At 42.6% G+C, this 24,932-nt stretch overlaps 1 protein-coding gene across 5 annotated transcripts in view; it reads right to left on the bottom strand.

Moving 5' to 3' along the window:
• Positions 1-9,591: 9,591 nt before the first annotated feature.
• The window catches only part of CLIP2 (CAP-Gly domain containing linker protein 2), a 128,059-nt gene continuing 112,718 nt past the window's right edge, over positions 9,592-24,932 (bottom strand). For 4 of the 5 annotated variants that reach the window (XM_066576778.1, XM_066576793.1, XM_066576808.1 and 1 more), the window contains 6 exons: positions 23,747-23,830; positions 21,597-21,753; positions 15,564-15,723; positions 15,087-15,272; positions 12,009-12,071; positions 9,592-10,545 (listed from right to left, as the gene is read on the bottom strand). In XM_066576778.1, the coding sequence (XP_066432875.1) occupies positions 10,534-10,545; positions 12,009-12,071; positions 15,087-15,272; positions 15,564-15,723; positions 21,597-21,753; positions 23,747-23,830 (662 nt within the window). In that variant the 3' untranslated portion in view covers positions 9,592-10,533. The remainder of the gene's footprint in view (positions 10,546-12,008; positions 12,072-15,086; positions 15,273-15,563; positions 15,724-21,596; positions 21,754-23,746; positions 23,831-24,932) is intronic. The other variant, XM_066576802.1, reaches the window with a different exon arrangement.

The raw sequence follows: 24,932 nt of genomic DNA, 5'->3' as shown, positions 1-24,932 counted from the left end.
ACCGACTGCTCACACTTCTTAATTGAGAGGTAGACGTAGCGGAGGAGGAGGGGGACAGTTTGGAGAAGGTGGCATAAAACGCAGCAAATACCAGCACCGAGGTAGGACCTGCTATTCTGGGTGTGGGTAGGACGTGAGCAGTCCCAGGCTCTGACTCAGTCCCAGCCTCCACCAAGTTCACCCAATGTGCCGTCAGGGAGATATAGTGGCCCTGCCCGCCAGTATTTGTCCACGTGTCCGTGGTTAAGTGGACCTTCCCAGTAACTCCGTTGGTGAGGGCACGATTTATGTTGCGGGAGATGTGTTGGTGTAGGGCGGGGGCGGCACACTGGGAAAAATAGTGGCGACTGGGGACCGAGTAGCGCGGGACCGCCGCTGCCATCATGTTTTTGAAAGCCTCCGTTTCCACAAGCCTGTACGGCAGCATCTCCAGGCTGATTAATTTGGCAATGTGCACTTTTAAAGCTTGTGCATGCGGGTGGGTGGCGGCATATTTCTTCTTTCGCTCCAATGCTTGTGTTAGCAACAGCTGAACTGAGATACTTTGCTGGGTGGAGTGGAGGACGGTGGAGGTGAGGGTGTGGGTGCAGGCGTGAGGCGCTCGTGGCTGCGTCCTGGGAGGGGGATTGGATCTGTGTGGCAGGTTGGGGCACAGGGGAAGAGGCAGTGGTGTGACCCAGAGGCGGTAAATGTCCTTCGTCCCACCTTGTGGGGTGCCTGGCCATCATATGCCTGCGCATGCTGGTGGTGGTGAGGCTGGTAGTGGTGGCTCCCCGGCTGATCTTGGTGTGACACAGGTTGCACACCACTTTTCGTCTGTCATCCGCGCTCTCACTAAAAAACATCCACACCTTTCAACACCTAGCCCTCTGTACATAGGCTTGCCGTGAAGGGGTGCTTTGGGAAACAGTTGGGGGATTCTTCGCTCTGGCCCTGCCTCTACCCCTGGCCACTCCACTGCCTCTTCCAACCTGTCCTGCTGCTGCACTTGCCTCCCCCTCTGAAGCCCTGTCCTCAGTAGGCGTAGCAAACCAGGTGGTGTCAGTCACCTCATCGTCCTGCTGCTCTTCCCTCCGTCTTTTTGGAGCGCATATTGCGTTCCACTGCCGGTGCTATAGACAAAGCATGGTGTATCTTAATAAGACATCATATAATGTGCATTAAACCTAATGGAGGGCATGAAGCTATCCACTTACATCAAATAAAACATTTAGTGTGCTTCCAATTCTTTAAAAAAGGGATCTAAATGGATACAATTCACAGTCTATTCAAGAAACATAAAAGCAAGGTATCTCTTATTATTAAAATGATGACAGTTCATTATTACTTAATAATCTCTATTATATTAAAACTGTGATGCCTAACCATACATATGAGACTGTAAAAGTATATCAAAGCCTTCTATCATTCTTATAGGATGCATATAGTGCGCTATTAGTAGCATGTGGGGCACTTAGTATATTATCAATTTCGTATAGTAATGTTCTGGATATCTGTTGCTGATTCAAAAGAACCCGGTTAATATCAAAATACTTAATAAATAATTAGTACATAGTACATCAATCTAAAATTTTTTTAGAAAATTAAAAAAAAAATTTAATATTTTTATTAAATATTTTATATATTATTATTATTATATTCGAATTTTTTTCCTGGGTTTCGTTTAATCCATGAGGAGTTCATGTTTGCATTTTAAATATCCAGAACATCTCTCTCCTTTTTAATAAGAAGAAAAGGCCTGATTTGACTTTTTCTAATAGTGTTATTTTTAAGTCTGCTGCATCCTTATCATGTGCTTTTTTGAAATGTCGCGAAACACTATGATTATCAAACCCCTTAATGATGTTATTTCGATGTTTATTTAAGCGTGTCCTTAATGGGTTAGTGGTGTGGCCTATATATTTAAGTCCACAAGGGCATTCTAACAAGTAGATGACTTATCTTGTACTGCAGGTCAATAAGGATCTAATTTTAAGGCTCTTTTTATTTTTAGGTATAGGGACTTCTTTTCTGCCATGCGTTATTGTAGCGCAGCATTAGCATCTTGGTAACCCGCATCTGTAGGTTCCTTGAACAGGTTTTAGAAAGTTTTTTTCTCCGTTATTTTTAGTGTTCAGGTTTCTTCTGATCGGCCCAGCCACTCACTACTGTGGTGGCGGGGGGAAGAGGGCTGGCATGTCACAGCAGGAGGTGGTAATGCCTTCCCCGCATGTTTATTGGCTAGAAAATGTCGCTAAACATGCGGGGAAGGAAATGCAATTGACTCGAGTACCGCATGGTGTTCGTCTCGAGTAACGAGCATCTCGAGTACCCTAATACTCCAAACGAGCATCAAGCTCGGACGAGTATGCTCACTCATCTCTAAATACAACCAAGAGTCAGGCCAGTCTCATGAAAGATAATGTTTTGCCACTTCAAGTACCCATAAAGAGCAAGGATGCAGGGTTCAAGGGTGGCAGCATCTTGGGTATCCCTTTGCAATAGTTTCTCTGTTCTGGGTTGAAGAGGTTGCTTTTAAGGTTCTGACGTCACAAACTGGAGTGATTTTTCTCATCGGGCCAATAACTAATGTTACCCTACAGTAAACACATGTACTATGTCTGTGTGCATAGGAAATAACCAAATAGCTATAACAATAGCACTTATACAGATCAGATTGGCTTTTAAAGCAAATAAACAGCATTTTTGTTTTCACTGGTTGAAGGGTATTCAGGTTGGATGCATGAAGCTTGTTACTTATAAAAGTTTGAAACCACAATCATGCAATCCTGATTCTACACTATGGCTGTTGTGTGTCACATTTACATCAGATTAATCCTTACTTATCAAACAGTGTCATTATGTTATTTGACCTAGTCCCATAAAGACATACTATATTCATAATGATCACATGTCTGAAAAAAAAAATGGCTATCTACAATAATTTGTTTTGTGCTTGTCCATTGTCACATAATATACACAAAATAAATAAAACATATGTGGACTTAATTACAAGTACCACTTTGGATCACCTTTTCCCAGGTAACATTTTTTAATATTTGGGACTGAGCTTTAAAGAAACACTAATGTAGAAAATGCACAATAAAAATAAAAAGACAGTTGCATTTAATGGTAAATGAACTGATTGTGTGTTATTAGTTTACTTCAATTGTGTTTATTTCTAATTGTGACTTAGTCCAGGCTCACACAAGCGTCTTTGAATTGCGTTTTACGTATGCAGTGTATACGCAAACAAAGGCTCATTCACACAAGCGTAATTTCATTGCGTATCATGTACGCAATATATGCGTGCTGTAGACATGTGCAAGGAAGAGTACTGGTGGGAGTGTACATGTCACCCAAATGTTTAACCTGGGTGAGATAAAACTCCAGTCCAGGTCTTCCTTCTAAGTCCCAGTGAGCCCAGCTGGATCCACTGAGATAATCACTGGAACATAAAAGGCTGAAAGTTCAGGCAGTCAGAGTCAGAAGTGAGCACATCTACCCTGGTGGACTTCTGCTGTTTGCTGACCATTGCTGTACGTTAGTATTAAGTGAGAGAACTACTGTTTAGTCGGAGCCTTGATGGGCAAGCTTTTGTTTTGTTTGTTGCACAAGTTGTATGTGCTGCCAGTGGCAATTGTTTTTTCTGTTATTGCTGAATATTTAAGAAAATAAAGTGATTTGGACTTTCACGTGGACTAATTGTACTGCTGTGTCATCGCTGACCCCACGCAGATGTTGCCACATATGGTGGAGCGAAGCACACATACCTGGTTGCTATGGGTATCGGCAGGACAACCTGTTGATGTTTTAGGACTACATCTGCTTATGTCTTGGGTAACACTTGCTGCTACCATGCAGACACAGTCCGCTGCTCTAGAGGAGCTAGTCAAGCAGCGCATGCAAGCAAATGCTCACTTGCACCAGGTGAACGTTTAGCAGCAACAAGCATTTGAGCGGCAAATTCAGGCACAGCAGGAACAAATTGAACTGCTGAGGGAGACTGTTGCGGGGTGCCCTGCAAGAAAGGATGAAAGGGCTCCTGCTATCATAAGTGCAAGAGAAGCTGTGAAACTGTCTATAAAAAAGATGACTGCTGAGGACGACGTAGAAGCATATCTGACTGTCTTTAAGAGTACTGCAGAAAGAGGGAAACTCCCAGAAGTGGAATGGGTGGAGGTTCTTGCATTGAAACTCACCGCTGAAGCCCAAAAAGCCTACCATGCCCTTAGCCAGCATGACGTTAAAGACTATTCAAAGCTAAAGGCTAATATACTGGCTCGTCTGGGGGTCACAGCTGATATCCGTGCCTGAAGGGTACATAAATGGAGGTACAGGGTTGACCAAATTGTAAGATCCCAGATGTTTGATCTTTTCCACCTGGTCAAGAAATGGCTGCAACCACAGGTCTGCACAGCAACCCAAATTGTGGAACGGATAGTGATTGATTGCTACATCTGCAGCCTCTCTGTGGAGTTACAATGCTGGGTAGGACATGGATATCCTAAAGATGCCAACCAGCTGGTCAACCTTGTGGACTGATTTATTGCAACAGAGGACTATCTATGTGCCCTCCCTTGAGCCTTGAGGCCCAGTCAGCCTTGAAGGGACTCTTGGCCAAAAAGACCAGGGATGTTGCGGTGTTGGAGGTGCCAGGAGTCGGAACATGTCAGAGCCAACTGCCCCTTAATTTCCAAATCCATGGAGTGTGACAGGGCTAGGTGCTGCTCCTTGTTTGCAGAACCTGCATGTGTTGCATCACTGGGACTAAAGACTGAACCGCAAGTGTGACCTGAGTGTGAACCATTGCTTTGTGGAGGCTCTTCTGAACTCTGGTAGTCTGGCTACACTGGTTCATGCTAGCCCGGTAGCAGAGAGCTATCTTCCAGGAAAACACATACGAAGTAGGCGTGGTAAAAAGTTTAATGCACAGTGTGATATTGGGATGTGATTTCCCTCTGTTTTGGGACTTGTGGGGAAAAGTATTGCCTAAATCTGAAGAACATGATGAAATTCCTAGTGATAATTTGCCTTCTCCTGACAGCAGCAAAACTGTGGACATTGAGCAGAAATGTGTAAACTTTCCATTGCAGGTTTTGGGTGGAGAGCATCTTCCTCCAGCTCAGGGTGTGCCTGAACTAGATGTTTCACAAGAAAGCTTTGGGACTGCACAGTTGAGGGATCCCACTCTCGCAAATGTGCAAGAAAGTGTTGTGGTCATAAATGGTGTGCCACAAGAACCAGGTGCTGACCAGTATTTTCCCCACTTTTCCATTAACACCGATCTTATATATAGAGTAACTAAAACTAATGAGAAAGTGGTTGAACAACTAGTCATACCCAGGTCATATAGATGTAAGATCCTGGATATAGCACATAGTCATGTTCTTGGGGATTGGTAAAACAAAGGACCGAGTCCTACAAAGGTTGTACTGGCCTGGTATACACAAAGAAATAAAGGGCTGTTGTGAATCTTGCCCAACTTTACAGATGACCGCCCCTGTCTTATACTTTCGCAGATCGTTAATTCTCCTCCCTGTTATCAAGGTGCCTTTTGAAAGACTTGGGATGGATCTAGTGGGTCCAATAGTCAAATCAGCAAGAGGACATCACTATATCCTGGTGGTGCTAGATTATGCTACACAAAATCCTGAAGCTGTCCCTTTGAAAAATACTACCACCAAAAGTATTGCACGGGAGTTGTCTTATGTTTTCCTGGACAGAATTCCTAAAGCAATCCTTACTGACCAGGGAACACCGTTTATGTCCAAGATAATGAAAGAACTGTGTCATCTCTCTAAATCAAGCACATACGTACCTCTGTGTATTACACACAGACAGATGGATTAGTGGAGAGATTTAACAAGACTCTAAAACAAATGCCAAAGATGATCATGACTGGGACCGTCTGTTACCATACCTGATGTTCTCCATTAGAAAAGCACCACAGGCGTCTACCGGGATATGGCACAGGTGCAGGAGCACATTGCTACTATAATGCCTATTGTCAGGGAACACCTGCAAGGACTCAAGAGGCCCAGAGCATTGGTCTGCAAAGGTTAGGAATTTTAACCTTAGAGGCCGAGTCCTGGTCTTGGTACCTACAGTGGAAAGCAAATTTCTCGCCAAGTGGCAAGGTCCCTATGAAATAGTAGAGTGGTTTTGGAATGAAAATTTCAAAGTACACCAACCGGGGAGAAGAAAGCCTTACCAGATCTACCATGTTAATTTAATTAAGCCCTGGAAAGATAAGGAATCGTTGTGTGCCTCTGGTGTTAGGAAGGAAAAGGTGCAGCCACCTTTTTCCGCAGCTAGAATAGGAGACTCCCTCTCAGTGCACCAACAGCAAGAGTTTCTGCAGGGAAATAAAAGGAAGTTCTCTGACCTGCCGGGTCGCAATGTAATAAAGCATAAATAATAACTGAGCCTGGGATGAAGGTAAACCTAAGACCATACAGGAAAATGGAAGTGCATAAAGAAGCAATCTCTGCCGAGATCAACCGCTTGAACTAGGAGTGTTTGAGGAGTCAAAGAGTGGGTGATCAAGCCCTATTGTTTAGATTCCCAAACCAAATGGCACTTGGAGATTCTGTAATGAATTCAGAAAGCTAAATGAAATCTCCAAGTTCAACGCTTACCCCATGCCAAGGGTAGATGAGCTGATTGAGAGAGTAGGTAATGTAAGACACATTACCACTCTTGATCTTACAAAAGGGTACTGGCAAATACCCTTGACAGATAGAACTAAAGAGAAAACCACATTCGCCACCCCAGATGGTTTGTTTCAATACAAAAACATGCCATTCAGATTGCATGGGGTACGGGCTACTTTTCAGAGGTTGATGGACCGTGACTATTCTGCTGTATACCTGGACAATGTAGTCATTTAAGGTTCAGATTGGGAAAGTCACCTCTGTAAAGTACAGGTGGTCTTAGATGTAATAATGGATGCGGGTCTGACCATAAACCCAGAAAAGTGTGCTCTAGGCTTTGAGGAAGCCAAATACCTTGGCTACATCACTGGCAGAGGTGTAATCAAACCACAGGTCAATCAGGTAGATGCCATACAGCGTTGACCTAGACCATTGACTAACTTGACTAAAGTTCAGAAGTTAGTGATGGTGACGTGGACTTCAGAGGCAGAGAAGGCTTTTCAGAGCCTCAGATGTGCTTTGTGCCAACAGCCAGTACTAATCACCCCTGACTTCACCATGGAGTTTATAGTGCAGACAGATACTTCTGACACGGGTTTCGGTGCAATATTATCCTAATCGATAAATAGTGAAGAATATTTAATAATATATTTAAGTTGGAAGCTGTCCCCTGTCAATAAAAAATTATGCCTTCGTGAAACAGGAGTGTTTAGCAGTTAAGTGGGTACTGGAGGCATCAAAATACTATTGGGTACAAAATTTTGGTTGATTTCTGATCATGCCCCCTTAACCTGGATGAAGCTAAGCAAAGAGAAAAACACAAGTGTGACAAAATGGTTCTTGTCACTACAGAACTTTAACTTTGCCTTCGAATATAGACCTGGCAAGTCTCAGGGTAATGCTGATATGCTATCTAGGGTGCACTGCATAGTGGCTAAAGTTGCCCAGCCCTCTGGTCTGGAGAAGAGGGGGGCAGGCATTTGTTGTATAAACTGCATGTGCTGCCAGTGGCGATTGTTTTCCACTGGGTTTTCTGTTACTGCTGAATATTCAAGTAAATAAAGTGATTCGGACTTTTACATGGACTAAACACTGAAGATGTGCAATTATATTGAGTATGTGCGGCGTTTATACACAACGCCGCTAAGCGACAGAGCGGGAAATGTAAAAAAAAAATGAAACCAGGAACACTGTGCATGGCAGCGTGTGTAAGATACGCTGCCATGTACAGTCCAAAATCGCTGCCATATGTGGCGATATGCCAGTTCACACTGCGATAAAACGTTGCGTTTTACCACGCGCTCGTGTGAGCCAGGCCTTGGATAACAATCAGACCACATTGTTAGTAATCAAAGCAGACATCCAGGTCAAGAGTTCTCTTTCTTTTTCATGTAACTGTTTATTCCAAACTTTTAATCTCCTCATCTCTTTCAATCCTATTCTTTCTCATATTACAATTAAAAGTGAGAAATATACTACGGGATATTTCGTGTGTATTCCAGGAGCTCAGCCATGTCCTCTATGCTGTGTCTAGCTGTAAGACAATACTAGACATAAATTGCCCCTCAGACAATAGATGCAAGGTACAACAATTTATATCGTAAATCAAAAGCCTGCATGGATATAAACACAAGGCACAACAAGCTTATTACTATCACATATTAGTAAAATATAGCTATTATTGAAAACAGTTACAATATCCCAAACACCACCCTAAATCTAGTAGCCCGATGTCTCTGTCAGGTTCAATTCTTATTGAGGTAATGAATATACTGTTGGCAACATTATCAATGATGCATAACTCTGCAGTTGAAAGTATCAATGGTGACATCTAGTGTCCATTGTACTGTATTGTGGTCAAACTATAGGATATTTAACTATTAAACATGCAAAAGAACTCAACTGTCAGAGTGCTGCGAAACCGAGATTAGCTGCAACCTAAAATAATCCTCCCAACAGGAGATTACAACACTTAGAACTTGTAATATCAGCCCCCGTATATCTTTTGCTAACATACACCGAGTCTTTAGGGGTCTGAGAAAAATGACTCCTGAAGACGCTGAGTATATCCATGAAACACGAAGAGCAGGAATTAGTAGGGGCAACTGTGGAACTCTCTGCCTGAGGATGTGGTGATGGCAAAATCCATTGAGGAGTTTAAGAGGGGACTAGATGTCTTTCTAGAGCGGAAGGATATTACAGGATATAGACATTAGGTGACCAGCGGGTTTGTAGTTCCGGGTCTAACAGTCAGGTAGGAACTATCAGAGGTTGATCAGGGATTAGTCTGATTACCATTATGGAGTCAGGAAGGAATTTTCCCCCAAATGGGCTAATTGGCCTCTGCCTCTGAGTTTTTTTCCCCCTTCCTCTGGATCAACTAGAGGGTGGAAATAGGCTGAACTAGCTGGACATTGTCTTCATTCAGCCTAACATACTATGTTACTATGCATGTCACAACCTTAGCTAAAACCATATTGTCAGAACTCAGGCACATTACCTTTGCATATCTGGGATCAATGTATCTCATGATTTGCTTATAAAATATAGGAGCTATTTGACTTTCATGGCTTTCAATTGATGTGCATGGATATACTATACATATCATTTTTAACTAAATATCACTAACGACTTTTTTTTTTTGCACCAGTGATAATTTTCTATGATGTAAGCCATTTCATGACGGTGAGAGGCTGACTGTGGTGTTAGAAAGCCCAGAGAGTGTGTTCCCCCCATAATCACTGTTATAAATCATATATCTACAGTTCTGATAACCTCCTGAAACATATACATAGATATATGAATGATATTATAATCTTCTCACGTAAGATTTACTTTGGCCCTTTAACAGTTCTAGTAAAATCCCACATAATGACGCTAATAAAAGCCCCTATATGATGTGCGATGTTAACACAGAATTTTGAAATGAACCAGTTTCATGCCAGAAAACTAAGATAACACATTAATTTGCTGTGTTAAGATAAATAAGGAATTACATTTATTTAAAAAGGCATATCTTACATTTTCATGTATTGAACTCTGACATTTATCTAACATAAAATATTCTTGGTCAAAAGTTCTATAAGCAACATAAAATCAGTAAGATTTAAACTCAAAGACATAATTTAACACAAAGTACCTTAAAAATGTCCATGATTAATCGGCAATATATTCCATATCATTAGGCATAAATCCATATCCATTCGACTAGAACCAAGTTAACTAACTGTATTTTGACTAGTTATTTCTGAATACACTTGATTATAACATACACGGGAAGCATTTTTGAGTATGGTTAGACAATGGCTATTTTAGCAATAAAATAGGATATTTACAATAAAAAAAGAAATATATGTACCTCTTTTTTAATTAAACATTGGCTTGTTCTAATAAACCATATGCATGATGAATTGTAGCCCATGTTATTTAGTAGTTCCAGGGTGGGCAGAGGGATATGCTCTTGGTTTTATTAAATAGAACCTTTATACTTTATTGGTCTTAGACAAACCAGTGGATAATTATTGTTGCCCTTAGTGTTTAAATTACAAATGCCAAGAAAAACCCTAAACAGTTCATATATTCTCAACAAGTAGAGAAAATCTTTGTGGTGGGGACATCGCTTCACGCAGAATTGGAAGTTTCCAGTCTGCACTACTAGCCGGTCTATATAAGTCATTAGCAAGATTTCGGGTAAGGAAATAATGGTTCCTGGTCTTCCAGCTTACAGCTTTTTCCAGAACACAGCAGTGACCATCAGATGATTGTCCTGGGAGGATCTATCAATACAAATCAACACTGTTCACACAGGAATACTGCACAAGACTTTCCGATATGTCAGTCCCACTACAAAGAAGATTCTTGCAAAAATGTATAAAGTCCGTATTCTTTCTTGTGGACATCAATGGTTTTCCTAAAATGAAGAACACATACAATAGAATTAAGATATATTGCATACTAATCTAGTGGCTGTGTTACCCAGTACAACCCCTATAAAATGCCTTATTATGGCAATTTGAGTAAAATAGGGAATTCCAATTGGGACACCCCTCTATGATGAAGCACAGCACAAAGTACAAAAGTCAACAAAAGTTAGCGGACACGCAATGATTTTAATTGGCTCTATGCAATACTCCAGAGAGTTTACTTCTCCTCAACAAATGAGTATTTTTGTTCTAGTTACATTAGTAAAAACCTCTTCGTCCTTCTCCTCTGGGTCCTTGGCTGTGTCTGAAAGTCCCAAGCTGCTCTGCTTGATTGCAGGAGCACGGGCTTTAATCCCACGCCATACTTCTGCTATCGCCCAGGATTAAAGCCCAGAACCAAGCGCCATATATTTACAGCGCTTGGTCCTTTAAAGGGTTAAAGGAGATGTCCCGCGCCGAAACGGGTTTTTTTTTTTTTAAACCCCCCCCCCCGTTCGGCGCGAGACAACCCCGATGCAGGGGTTAAAAAAACCACCCGCACAGCGCTTACCTGAATCCCGGCGGTCCGGTGACTTCAATACTTACCGCTGAAGATGGCCGCCGGGATCCTCTATCTTCGTGGACCGCAGCTCTTCTGTGCGGTCCACTGCCGATTCCAGCCTCCTGATTGGCTGGAATCGGCACGTGACGGGGCGGAGCTACACGGAGCTACACGGAGCCCCATAGAGAACAGCAGAAGACCCGGACTGCGCAAGCGCGGCTAATTTGGCCATCGGAGGCCAAAAATTAGTCGGCACCATGGAGACCAGGACGCTAGCAACGGAGCAGGTAAGTAAAAAACTTTTTATAACTTCTGTATGGCTCATAATTAATGCACAATGTATATTACAAAGTGCATTATTATGGCCATACAGAAGTGTATAACCCCACTTGCTGCCTCGGGACATCTCCTTTAAGCAAAATATAAACAAAGTGCAGGTTATTTTGGTGCTCACACTATACAAGATATTCCAATTCTTGTAAACTTTAAAGTTAAACTAAGAAGCAGATTTTGTTAGCTCTTGAAACTTCAATTAATTTTTACATATATTGTCATCTTAACCCCTTCATGACCAATGTTGGATATATCTTTTATTGTTCAATAAGGTAGGTATGCGTTAAGGAGTCTGTCACCTGGGAACCCCAGCTGCTATGATGGAGCTTGCAGCCAAAAGTCTCAAAACGCAGACCATTCTGCAGAGGCATGGTATGGTAGTGCAGCTCTCTCTCTCTTGGGTGAATGGCAGAAAGTTGGACTACCATACTAGGCCACTGCAAAACGGAGAGTAATTTGAGAGTTTTGGCTGACCGCAAGGTCCTTCACATTAGGGGTCCCAAGCAGTGGACCTATCTGGAGGATAAATCATCAATAGCTTTGAACTGCAAAAAAAACCTTAAAAATTTGAAATACCTCGTGTTTATGTGCTTTGTCTTGCTGATGAATACCATTGGAAGAACCTGAGTTTCCAGTCACCTAGAAATAAAAGATAACCAAATACATTAATTCAGTTAATACAGTAAATAAAAACCTTAGTGCTTAAAAAAGCTACAATGAGCATTAATGATAACATAGTAAGATTACAGTCATGTCCAAAAGTTTTGAAACTGACAAATGTTAGTTTTTACAAAGTTTGCTGTTTCAGTGTTTTTTGATCTTTTAGTCCGATGCTTCCATGGTATAGTGAAGTAGAATTACAAGCATTTCCTAAGTTTTTAAACTTTTATTGACAAATACATCAAGTTTAGACAGAGACTCAATGTTTACAGTGTTGACCCTTATTTTTCAAGACTTCTGCAATTCGCCCTGGCATACTGGATATCCACTTCTGGGCCAAATCCTGACCAATGGCAACTCATGCTTGCCTATTTAGTGCTTGCAGTTTATCACAGTTTCTGTGTTTTTGTTTGTCCACCTGCTCTTTGAGGATTGACTACAGGTTTTCTCTGGGATTGAGATCTGGGGAGTTTCCTGACCATGGGCCCAAAATGTCATTTTTTTTTTTCTTCACCGAGCCACTTAGTTATCACTTTTGTCTTGCTCCAATATACTGGAAAAAGCAATGTTCATCACCAAATTGCTTCTTGGAGAAGGTTAAGATACTATTCTTTATTCATGGCAGTGTTCTTAAGCTGTAAGTGAGCCTACTCCCTTGGATAAAAAGTAACCCCACAGATGAATGGTCTCAGGGATGTTTTGCTATTGGAATAACACAGGACTCATGGTAGCGCTCATCTTTTCTTCTCCGGACAATCATTCTTCCAGAAGTCTCAACCAGTCTAAATGGAGACTTCAGAGAAAATACCTTTACCTGAGTCCTCTTCAGTCCAATCCCTGTACATCGTGCAGATGTTTTTCTTGGAGAGCGGTGGCTTATTTGCTGCCCTTCTTGACACCAGGCCAGCTTCCGAAAGCCTTCGCCTCACTGTGTGTGCAGATGCACTGACACCTGCCTGCTGCAATTCCTGAGCAAGCTCTGCACTGGTATTGAACCACTCTGTTAGCAGATCATTTTATTGCAGGGCTGAAATTCAGTGGAGATGGGTTTTTTGTGATTAAGGAAATTTTCAGGCCAAGGAATGACTGAAATTTATTGCAATTCATCTGATCACTCTTCATAACAATCTAGAGTAAATGCAAATTGCTATCATAAAAACTGAAGCAGTAAACTTAGTGGAAACCAACTTTTGTGTCAGGCTCAAAACTTTTGGCCATGACTGTAGACATAGGTTGAACAGCAGCTTCTAACCAGCTTCATAAATTTACTCATTGGCAAATGATTAATTTAGTTTCCAAACATGCAAAGTTTACATGTTGACTGCTAAAATATGAAGTAGGTAGGAGATACGACTGCTCAGTAACTGTGATACTGATACAGTGGTGCCTTGGGCTAAGAGTTTAATTCATTCCGTGACAGAGCTCTTAACCCAAAACACTCGTAAGTCAAAACAATTTTCCCCATTTAAATGAATGGAAAAGCCATTAATCCGGTCCGGATCGCGAAGCTCTCACCCTGATTTCAATGGCGATGACGTTGCCCCATTGAAAGCAATAGGACACCGGCACCCTCGCAGTGATTTTCGGGGAAGGGCTTTAAATATAAACCCTTCCCTGAAAATCATCCCTAGCTGTAGTAGAAAAATAGAAAAAATATATACTCACCTGTCTGCTGGGGCCAGACGCATCTAGCTGCCAATTGTTCTCCCTGCACTTCTCTGAAGCTTTTCAGCAGGCAGGGATTAAAACTGCAGGGAGAACAAGCTGCGGCTAGACAGGCCTGAGTATATATTTTTTTACTACAGCTAGGGATGATTTTTCAGGGAAAGGCTTATATTTAAAGCCCTTCCCAGAAAATCACTGCAGGGGTTGCCGGCAGGCCATTGCTTTCAATGGGGCCACCGGCAGCAGTGGCTGCCCCATTGAGAGCAAGGCTTGCAACCCAAGTTTTTGCTCTTAAATCAAAGCAAAAATTTGTGAGAGAGCCTGCTCTCAAGTCAAAAAGCTTGTAAGCTGAGGCACTCTTAACCCAGGGTATCACTGTACTTGCCTCAGTTTACAAGCAGAGAGAGGGCGGGAGCTCAGTGCACTGCAGAGTGAGACAGTGTATATCAGCCGGGCGTGAAAACCTGGCCAATATACGCACGTCGGAATAAGCCCTTAAGGACATGGCCTATTTTGGGCATAAGGACGTAATGATTTTTGGCGGATTTTCATCTCCATTTTTCAAAAGCTATAACTTTTCTATTTTTCCGTTGACATGGCCATATAAGGGCTTGTTTTTTGCGTGGCGACTGTAGTTTTTATTGGTGCAATTTTTGGGTACATAGATTATATTGTAAAACTTTTATTAATTTTTTTATGACAGCAGGGAGAGAAAACGCATCAATTCTACCATAGATTTTTGGTTGTTTTTTTTTACAGCGTTAATTACGCAGCATAAATGACAATACATTTTTTCCGTTGGTTGGTACGATTACAATACAAAAATTCTTATTTTTTTTAGACTTTAGACTCCACTTTTCCGCACTAAAAACCCTTTTTTGAAAAAAACATTTTTCTATGTCGCTGCAATCAAAGTTCTATAACTCTTATTTTTCCATGGCCGGAGCTCTATGAGGGCTTATTTTTACGGGATGAGCTGTAATTTTTATTGGTACTGCGATTTCATTGCGAGAGTCCGATGACGTCACAGAGGGAGCACGTTCCCTCTGTGAATCCTTTACATGCCGCGATCTACATAGATCACAGTAGGGAAGGGGTTAACAGCAGGGGTCACTATCCCAATGCACCCCCGCTGTTGCAGTGGTAGACCGACTATCGATGACAGCCGACTCTCGCTGCCAGATAGCGCAGGATCTCTTATATTCTATCTTTTGAACTAATTTTTTCGTTCATCTTTGAGTTAAATGGGGCTTAACAAACCCATCTTTTTACCCAAAATAAAGCAGAAGTGGACCTAAATAAATGTGCAAATCTATGTAAAGTTTTTACCTGAAACCTTTCTGCGCTGCTTCTCATGGCCTCCATTAGCTTCTCCATTTGTTGACCTTGGTCAAGAGCTATTCGAAGAGCATCTTCAGTGCTGACTAAGCGATGCTGTAATCTTACCACCTCCGATTCTGTAGCTGGATCTATTAATGAGTATCGCCTCTGATCTGCCCCTGATTTCTCTTTGTCCTAATAATTAAAAATATACTAGGTTAAGACAGGTAGCTATTGAATGAAACAAAGTATATTATAGATATTCAATTAAAACATCAATGGGAACACCTATAAGGGTATTTACACATGGCGGATTTTTGTCAGGAGATCTGCATACGGATTTGCCCATTGAGAAGGGCTAAATCCATGTGTGGACCCAATGTGGATTCTGCCATTTGAATATACCATATCAGTTTCTTTACAACTCTTTCAAAAGTAAAGAAAAATAAATAAATAAATGCGGCTACAGATTCTATTCTTACTCACCAATACCATTAACTTTTCTCTAAGTGCCTTAATTTCTTCTTTTAATTTCTGTTCTTTTGATCTCCAGTCTGCTTTATGGACCTCTCGACTCAGGTCTTTCTCTGGTCCTGGTGAATGACGATTAGCTTCAAGTAGTAAGGCTCTTAGTTCGTTTAGACTCCTGGTGTGTTAAGGTAAAGTAAGAAATACAAGATGATCAAAATAATTATCATTTAATGCTTACATATATTTTGTGTCAAAAACAAAAGTCATACTACGAAATTCATTTTTATACATTCTTTGAAAAGAAAATCAAGCACTTAGAAGGAGTTGTTGTTTTGCTGCAAAACTCGACATGTAGTTGCATCTCAGGCAGATATACAAATGAGGAGTCATGATTTGAGTGGATGAACAGTCTTGTCACCTGAGGCCCTAAAACTGGTTCCAACTCTTAGCCTATGAAAAGGCTCTTAGAGACTGTTTGTGTGGAACTCAGGACACCCTCGACAGATCACTAGTAGAGAGGATCATCTGATCATCTGACAAGCACGAGAAGCGCCAACTGTTTCGTTGTCCGCCATCCCGAGACAGGTGGCACCATCGTTACACACCTGTGTCTGTCAGAACCATTTCCAGGTGCTTGGATGAAGGACATTTGGTCTCACACTGGCCATTATGTGTACTGCCTTTGACACCCACCCACCAATGCCTCCGTCTGCAGTGGTGTTATGAATGATGAAACTGGACTGCTACGGAGTGGAACCTGGTTATTTTCAGCTACGAATCCAGGTTTAGTTTGGGCACTGCTGCTGGTTATGTCTGTGTCTGGAGTCTAAGGAGTGGGTGCCTCAATCCTGCCTTTGTTGTGGAGGGGCACACTGCCCCCCACTATTGGTGTGATGGTCTGGGGGAACATTGCATATGACAGTTGGTCACACCTAGTAGTGGTAAGAAGGACACTGACAGTTCAGCAATATGTTCCGGACATCCTGCAGCTACATGTGTTGCCTCTCATGGCGGAACGTCCAAGAGGAATTTTCCAGCAAGGGATGCCTTCATAACTTTGCCACATTTCCGCGGCCTGCCCTGTTGCCAGATTTATCATCAATGGAATATTTTGCACAATCTAGATGCTCAGTTACAGCAGATATGGACCGATATGCCGCAGGATACCATACAGAACCTGTATGCCTCCGTATCCGCCTGTATAACATCTTGTAACCTGTTAGGCCACCTCTAGCTTGGATGCAAGAACCTCCTGCTAGTGTTCAGTTTTCTGCAATAAATTATCCTTTTGCTCTGATATTGTAATCACTTACTTATATCAATGTTACAATGACACATAGAAAGTTTCATTCGATTCCGACAACTCCTTCTAGGGGCTTGATTTATTTTTTTAAAATAATGAGTGTATTTCTCGAACCTGGTTCAATATACAAGGCTGCCACCAGGGGCTAAATATAACAATAATAATAATCTTTATTTATATAGCGCCAACATATTCCGCAGCGCTTACAATGCAGGGGAAATAACAACGGTTACATGAAGTAATCAATTGATGGAAACAGTAGGGGTGAGGGTCCTGCTCCACCGAGCTTACATACTACAAATAATGGGGTGATACAGAAGGTAAAGAGGCTGGAGATGTGCACGGTATGGCGAGGTGGAGTGTGAGGGATGCTATACACACAGAGAATGGTCAGGCCGTATAGTGGCGGAATCAGGATGACTGCAGGTGCCGGTTAATTACGGCTAGCAGGGATTGCAGTTTGTGGGACAGGTAGCATATTATCAGGCGAAGTACCGAGGGGTTTGGTTTAGGGATATGGTATGCCTCCCTGAAGAGGTGCGTTTTTAGAGCACGTCTGAAGTTTAGTGTGTCAGTGATTGTCTGGATATCTTTTGGTAGCGCATTCCAGAAGACAAGTGCTGCTCTGGAGAAGTCTTGGAGGCGGGAATGTGAGGTTTGAATTAAAGGGGTGCTCAGTCTGATTTCATTAGCAGAGCGGAGGGCGCGGGCTGGGTGGTGAATTGAGATGAGGGAAGCAATGTAGGGCGGGGCAGTGCTGTGGAGCGCTTTGTGGATGAAGGTAGTGAATTTAAATTGTATTCTGTATTTGACGGGCAGCCAGTGCAGTGACTTGCACAGGGAAGAGGTGTAGCAGCTGGACAGGAAGATGAGCCTGGCTGCCGCATTCAGGATGGATTGGAGGGGGTACAGTGAGTTGCAATAATGGAGCCGAGAGTGGATGAGGGCAACGGTGACTATTTTTAGCATGTCCACAGTGAGAAAAGGACGTATTCTAGCGATGTTCTTGAGGTGCAGCTGACAGGTTCGGGAGAGAGATTGGATGTAGGGGGTGAAGGAGAGATCAGAGTCGAATATGACCCCAAGGCAGTGGGAGTGCTGTCTGTGAGTTATGGTGGTGCCACACACTGAGATGGAGATGTCAGGATGAGGTCGGTCAGTAGAGGGCGGAAAAAGCTGTAGGTCAGTTTTTGAGAGGTTCAGTTTTAGGTAGAGAGAGGACATAGTGTTAGAGACAGCAGACAGACAGTCGGTGGCATTCTGGAGGAATGTTGCTGTGGTGTCCTGGGAGGAGGTGTATAGCTGGGTATCATCAGCATAGAGATGGTACTGGAAACCAAATCTCCTGATGGTCTGTCCAATGGGGCTGTGTAGATGGAGAAGAGGAGGGGGCGGAGAACCGAGCCCTGGGGGACCCTAACAGCAAGGGAAGGAGGAGGGGAGGTGGAGCCAGCAAAGCAGACACTGAAGGAGCGGTCGGATAGGTAGGAGGAGAACCAGGAGAGGGCAGTGTCCTTTAGTCCAATGGAGCGAAGCATAGTGAGAAGAAGTTTGTGGTCGACAGTGTCAAATTCTGCAGAGAGATCGGAGAGGATCAGTAGGGAGTAGCTGCCCCTCGATTTCGCAGTCAGGAGGTTGCTTGACACTTTAGTCAGGGCAGTTTCTGTCGAGTGTAGGGGGCGGAAGCCGGACTGTAAAGGGTCAAGAAGAGAGTTTTCTGAGAGATAGTTTATAAGGCGAGAGTAAACCAGGCGTTCTAGTAGTTTGGAGATGAAGGGGAGGTTTGAGATGGCAGCATCAGTCAAGTCAAGTCAAGAGTCGGTTTCTTTAGCAGCATGGAAATGATAGCGTGTTTGAATGAGATGGGGAAAATACCAGGGGTCACAGAAAGATTGAATATAGTGGTGAGATGGGAGATGACCACCGGGGAGAGGGAATGCAGGAGGTGTGAGGGAAGAGGGTCGCTAGCGCAGGTGGTGGGGCGAGCGGAGGAGAGCAGTCTGGAGACTTCTTCCTCTGTCGTTGGTCTAAGTACAGAGAGTGAACAGGAGCTAGATGCAGTACTGACGAGACTAGGGTCGGGGCTAGTCTGGGATTTGGAGGTCATTTCCTGCCGGATGTCAGCAATTTTCTTTTTGAAGTAAGCAGCCAGCTCTTCAGCACTGAGATCTGTCACGAGGGGCTGCAGTTTTGGGCTGAGAAGGCAGTGGAAAGTGTCAAAGAGTCATTTAGGGTTATGGGATAGTGAGGAGACGAGAGAGGTGAAGTAGACTTGTTTGGCGTAGTGGAGGGCAAGGTTGTATGTTCTAAGAATGAACTTAAAGTGGAGAAAGTCTGCGGGCTTTTGAGACTTTCTCTGCAGCCATTCAGCACACCTAGAGCACCGCTGAATGAATCGCGTTTGAGGCGTGAGCCAGGGTAGCCGCGGTCTATATTGGATGGCTTGGGTTACGGGGGGGGGGGGGGGGGGGCTTCATCCAATGCATGTTTGAGAGTGGTGTTGTAATGTGCGGCAGCTAGGTTGGGGCAGGAGAGGAGAGAGATAGGGGACAGAGAAGACTGTAGAGGCTCGGCAAAATTTTTGGTGTGAACGGCCTGAGGCTGGGTTCCCACGGGGCGGATTCCCGACCGAAATCCCTCGGTTTGGCCGCAGCGAAAAACCGCGAGATCTCCACCGGGAGAACCGCTGCTTCAAAACGCACGGTGGTTTTAAAGCGGCCCGACCGCTCGCCCTTCCACTGCGGCCGGCGCTCCCAAAGAGGAGAGCGCGTCCGCAGCGGAAAAAAAAAATAGACATGCTGCAGTCGGCAAATCTGCGCCGCAGCAGCGGCTTCTGCCGGCTTAGCCGCAATGGATTTGCCCTCCCGTGTGGGCGAGATTTCTAAGAAATCTCGTCCACATGGCTGGCTAATCCCGGAATTAGCGGCCGAATGCAGATTTGCCGTGGCGAAATTCCGCACGGAATTTACGCGGCAAATCCACCCCATGTGAACCCAGCCTTAAGGTTCCTGTACGTACGGGCAGTCACTATCACTATCTAGTCGAAAAATAAAAATCTTCCTGTCTATAGTTGCCAAATTTACACAGCTATTATTTATTTACAAGCTAACTGTTTGAACTTATATGCCGTGCACTTCCCTCTAGCGGGGACTAGAATATGATTACTGCTCTATGGTTGTGTGCAGGGAAGCAAGTGATTTGAAGCTGTGTATCAGAAATGAAGCTCAGATACCTACAAAGATATAACATTGATTAACAAAGAACTTTAAACATATTTGGAAAATAAATAAATTGAAACTATAGACTGAAGACTGAAATTGTATATATTATTAACTCCTTTACCATTTCAAGCCACTTTGAATTGTAGAAATGTATCAGTGCAATTATAGTGGTGTCCTATAGTCATTGCGTGTCTGTTGGCCATCATTAGCACGTATCTTTTTTTCAATTTTTATTTCTAACACGTCATAATGACAAACAAATAGCACTACAACATATCGGCTAAAACATACTGGATAATGTATCTCATACTGTAAATGATAAAAGCACATAAACCACATAAAAGCTCAAGGCTGAAGGGAGAGTACATTTGAACTGGTCACAGAACTTCAAGGTGACTTCTAATTTTTTTAAATCAATTATAGTAGTGAGCAACATATGAGGTGTATATGAATTTTCTGCACCTCAGTAGATCACTCAGGACCCTCCTACAGATAATATGCCTGTACGAAGCAGCGATCAACAATATAGCATGTCGATTGCTAAATTTCTCTTTAAGTGCGTCAATCACACTGTATGGGGCTGAATCAGTAATACGATCATTTGCCCCTGTACAGTTTGCATTTTGCAATGTGCTGCTGACAAATGATTACTTTTATACCCACATAAAAGGTACACTCAGGATTATGTCCATGGGCCCACATGGTTTTGCCGTGCAGAATCATGCAGCGGATTCCACCCGGCCCGCAGACATGAGGCCAGAAAATACAATATACTTACCTGTGCGGACGCTCCGGGGCTCTCCTCCGTGCGGGCTGGATCTTCTTTCTTCTGCACGGCAGATGTCCTCAGGACGCCAACGTCGTGCTGGGCACATGCGCCGCGCCATCCTTTTTTTTTTTTCAAACTCCTGCTTTCCCGCGCCACAGATGCAGTGACAGCTGCGTCTGTACCGCGGATCCAGACGGCTTCCATGGAAGCCGTGTGATCCATCCGTGCTGGAAAACCGCACAAAAATGAAGGGGGAAAATGACATCTGCAGGTATTTAATTACCTGTGGGTGCCCAATGATTCCCTATGGGTGCGGATCACACACGGGGGAGACCCGTGCGGTTTTTAAAATTCCATTTTTGCTGTGGACATGAGGCCACAAAGGCAAACAAGGGTTTGCGAATTTGCTGGCTGAGCGTTGGGCATTTTTACATGGGCCAATAATTTGGAAAGATTTAACCAGTCATTGACCTGTGTAAGCGGACCATAGGGGGAAGGAACTTCCTGCCAAAAATGATGTTTGACAGACTTCTTCTGGTGGAAACAATAATCAGCGTCTCTGTGGTGCCACTCATGTCTGTATAATTGTTAGGTTCTGAGATTGGGATGTGATGTTTTATATGCATATTGTTTATTTACATGTGAGGGGGAAGATTCTACTGATGTCTCATAAATGGATAAAGTAACCTATAAGAGCCATACTGTACTCAGTGTTTAAGTACAAGAAACTGCTGTCAAAGCTTAGTTTCACTCACCTCTCTTTCTTCAGCAATTCTTGGCTGATCAAGACAAATTGGCCTGTTGCATCATGAGACTTCCTAGAAAAGGCCTCTAATTCCACTTCCAATTTTTTATTATCCTTTACTAATGAATCCACCTTCTTGTCCCCCGATTTACATTTGCTCTCAAGCGCTGTTGAATACATGAAAAGATTACTATATAATAAAATATGTTAGCATTTAAGGATATAATGTGCTATTTTAAATACATGTAAAGTGGTTATATGCATAGTCAAATTTGCAGCTTATATATAGCGCAATGTAGTGTAAGGCTTCGTTCACACTAGAGTTTTTCGACTATTCCAGTTTTATTAAAAAGAGAAATGAAATAGAAAGCATCTGTAAAGTTTTACACGTGCATCCATTTTTCAGTGTGGTGGTGACTCTTCAATGAATGTGGTTCAGTGGTTATCAAGGTTTTTGCAATGTTGGGGTCCTAGGTTCAAATTTCATTAAGGGCAACATCAACTTTGAAAAAGTCCATACAGCCATTACCCTTGAACTAACTTGAAACTACAATTCCAGCACCGCAAGGCAGCAGATAATGACTGAGCTACCCTTCTTGGGAGAAAGCCAAGAATCAACACAAAGAAAACATATAACCCATGCAGATGTTGTCCATAGTCAGACATGAATCTAGAACCACAGTGTTACAAGGTGTGGTGGATTCGTTGTTAGCACTGCTGGAATTGTAGGTTCAAATCTGACCAAGGGTGACGGCTGTATGGAGTTTTTCAAAGTTGATGTTGGTTTTGATGGGATTTGAAACTAGGACCCCAGCATTGCAAAGCAACAGTACTAACCACTGAGCCACATTCATTGAAGAACCACCACCACCTACTCCAAGCAGGAAACAGACGAAACTGGAAATGTAATGCAGATTGTCCTCAAGTTCCAAGAGTAAGAAACTGAGTGAAACTGAATACCTTACGTTTCAATACATTTCTACGGGCTTTAAAATAAAAACATTTTTTTCCCATTTTGATGCTCCCACGATGGATCAACAAAGCGGAAAGCAGAACGCTAGTGTGAAAACGCCCTAACTCTATTCATTATTTGTACAGCGCCATAGAAGTATTAGCGCTTTAAAAATAATAATAATAATGTATGACTATAAACACTGCTGGTAGTCTTACAGTATATGATGGCATAGCATTATAGGTCACTGCAAAATGGAACCTAATGCTGTTTACAAATAACTAGAACCAGTTTAAAGTGAGATTCTCCACCCCTAAGCCTAACTTACCTCTTCATCAGCTATATGGAGTTTATTGAATTAAAAATGTATTTCCTTCCCAGACAGGCCATGCCAACCGCCATACAGGGAAAGTTTGTCAGGCTTGTTAGTTAAACCATTTTTGGAGACCTTCTAAGTACAATTATTTAAAGCTCAACTGTCTCATGGAAAGAAAATCCATGATCTTACTGTTACTGAGACTCTAACTCGGGGGATAGCTATAGGGGTGCAGAGGTACTGGGACCAGGAGCCCATGAGCACCTTTACAATAACCAAAGACGTCAGAATTATAAATGGGGAATTATTAATGGCACATGATAGATGGGTGGATCTGTTACGAATTTAGTGTTGGTGAAGCTTCAAGTTACGCCTTTGATCTAATATAACATTCTAAACAAACTGTTATTGATTTACAGGCAAGCTCAGACTACTGAAACTTACCTAAATGTAATGCTAAGTATTAAACTACGATGCTTTACTCATAGTACTGGGCTCATTTTATGGAGAAGAGAGGCCTTATGGGTTCCCTAAGGCTCCTGGGCCTAGGTGCAACCGCATCCCTTGTAGTTACCCCAGTGTTCTGGGCTACCCAGCTTTGAAAAAAATTGCAGCTGGACACATGGCTATGCTGCACTTCCCTGCATAGTGCATGGTCCGGGCACAACTGTGCAGGGAAAGACAGTGAAGGGAATGCCGCACTGTGCTAGCACTGTGTCCCCTGAATTCTCAGGATCAAATCCAGAGGTTGCACCACCCCCCATCAATAACAAATTGATGAGGTGGGACCGCTAAGACTTGGTAAATTGATAACATGGGAATACTACTTTAAGAAAATACTCAAAACTGCAATGTTTCTTTAAGTGAGGAACTACCAAATATGTAAACTTACCATTTATTTGAGCTCTGAGAGATTCAATATGAGTAGACATGGATGATACCTCTTTGTCTCTTTTACTAAGTTTGAGCTGCAGATCTAAACCCAAAAGGAGAAAATTAAAATTGTGGTAACTCCTGGTTTACAAGTTGTCATAAATGACTAATAAGAAGGCTTACTTATAAGAATGTGAAGTAATATTACCTTAAAGATTATAAATGTTAACCCATGTGCCTGGAAAATAAAAGACTACATAGGTCTTGGCTGAATGAATACTATACACTGCACTGCCTGACTTCACATCTCAGACAGGCTCCCCAACACAGCAGCTGTCAAGTCCAGACTGTTACTTGATATTAGTGTCTGCATATACCATGTTCCAAATTATTATACGAGTTAAATGTTAATAGGGTTTCAGTAAAATGAGCATTTAGGTTTTAGTCTTTAAAAGAAAGTGTTTATTTCTCATCTCCATTGAAGAGGTATAGTATCAATCTAAACACGGGAGAATTCTCTGGTGCATAAGCATACAACAGCCATCCCACCAACTATTGCTCAACTATCACTCCTGTGCTTCCTGTGAATGGAGGTGGAGCGGCTTGGGGATCGCTCCGGACCACCTTCTTAAACGACTGTCTATTTACACTGGCCGACAGTTGCTTGGTTTTTAGTTCAGCTAAAAACCAAGTGACTCCAACAATTGAATGATTTCTTGCTCCGTGCCATAACAGTGGCCATGTGTATACGGGACAATTATCAGCTGAATTCAATGTTTCCAGTGATAATCTGGGTACTAATCGTGCCTTTAAAGAGAATGTTCCACAATAATAAATAATAAAGTATACAAAAAGTGCCTCACAGTGTACCCCAGGCCTATTAACAATAATTAACACCAAAATTGCCCAAAGGACAAGAAACACCCATACACCCATTAAAATCGGACTTTTATTGAACTAAATCAAAAAACTAAAAGGCATAGGAATTTAAAAAAAACCTGGGTGCGCTAAGCCACCTATAATATATATCATTGAATGCTGCTGCGGTACGCTATATACTGTGCTTTATAGAGCTCTCCTAAATAGCTATTAGTTATATAAGGTATCAGGTCACTGCTGCAGACTAATGACTAAATAATATCGCCAGGTCTGTGTGTTTAGGCTAAAAGAAACATAGAAACCCCTCCAACATGTTTCGCTAATGT

The sequence above is a fragment of the Eleutherodactylus coqui genome, chromosome 1 (genome assembly GCF_035609145.1).
Source record: "Eleutherodactylus coqui strain aEleCoq1 chromosome 1, aEleCoq1.hap1, whole genome shotgun sequence".
Taxonomy (NCBI): domain Eukaryota; kingdom Metazoa; phylum Chordata; class Amphibia; order Anura; family Eleutherodactylidae; genus Eleutherodactylus; species Eleutherodactylus coqui.
Note: the sequence above shows the minus strand (reverse complement) of the source record. Positions and strands in the feature narration are given on the sequence as shown.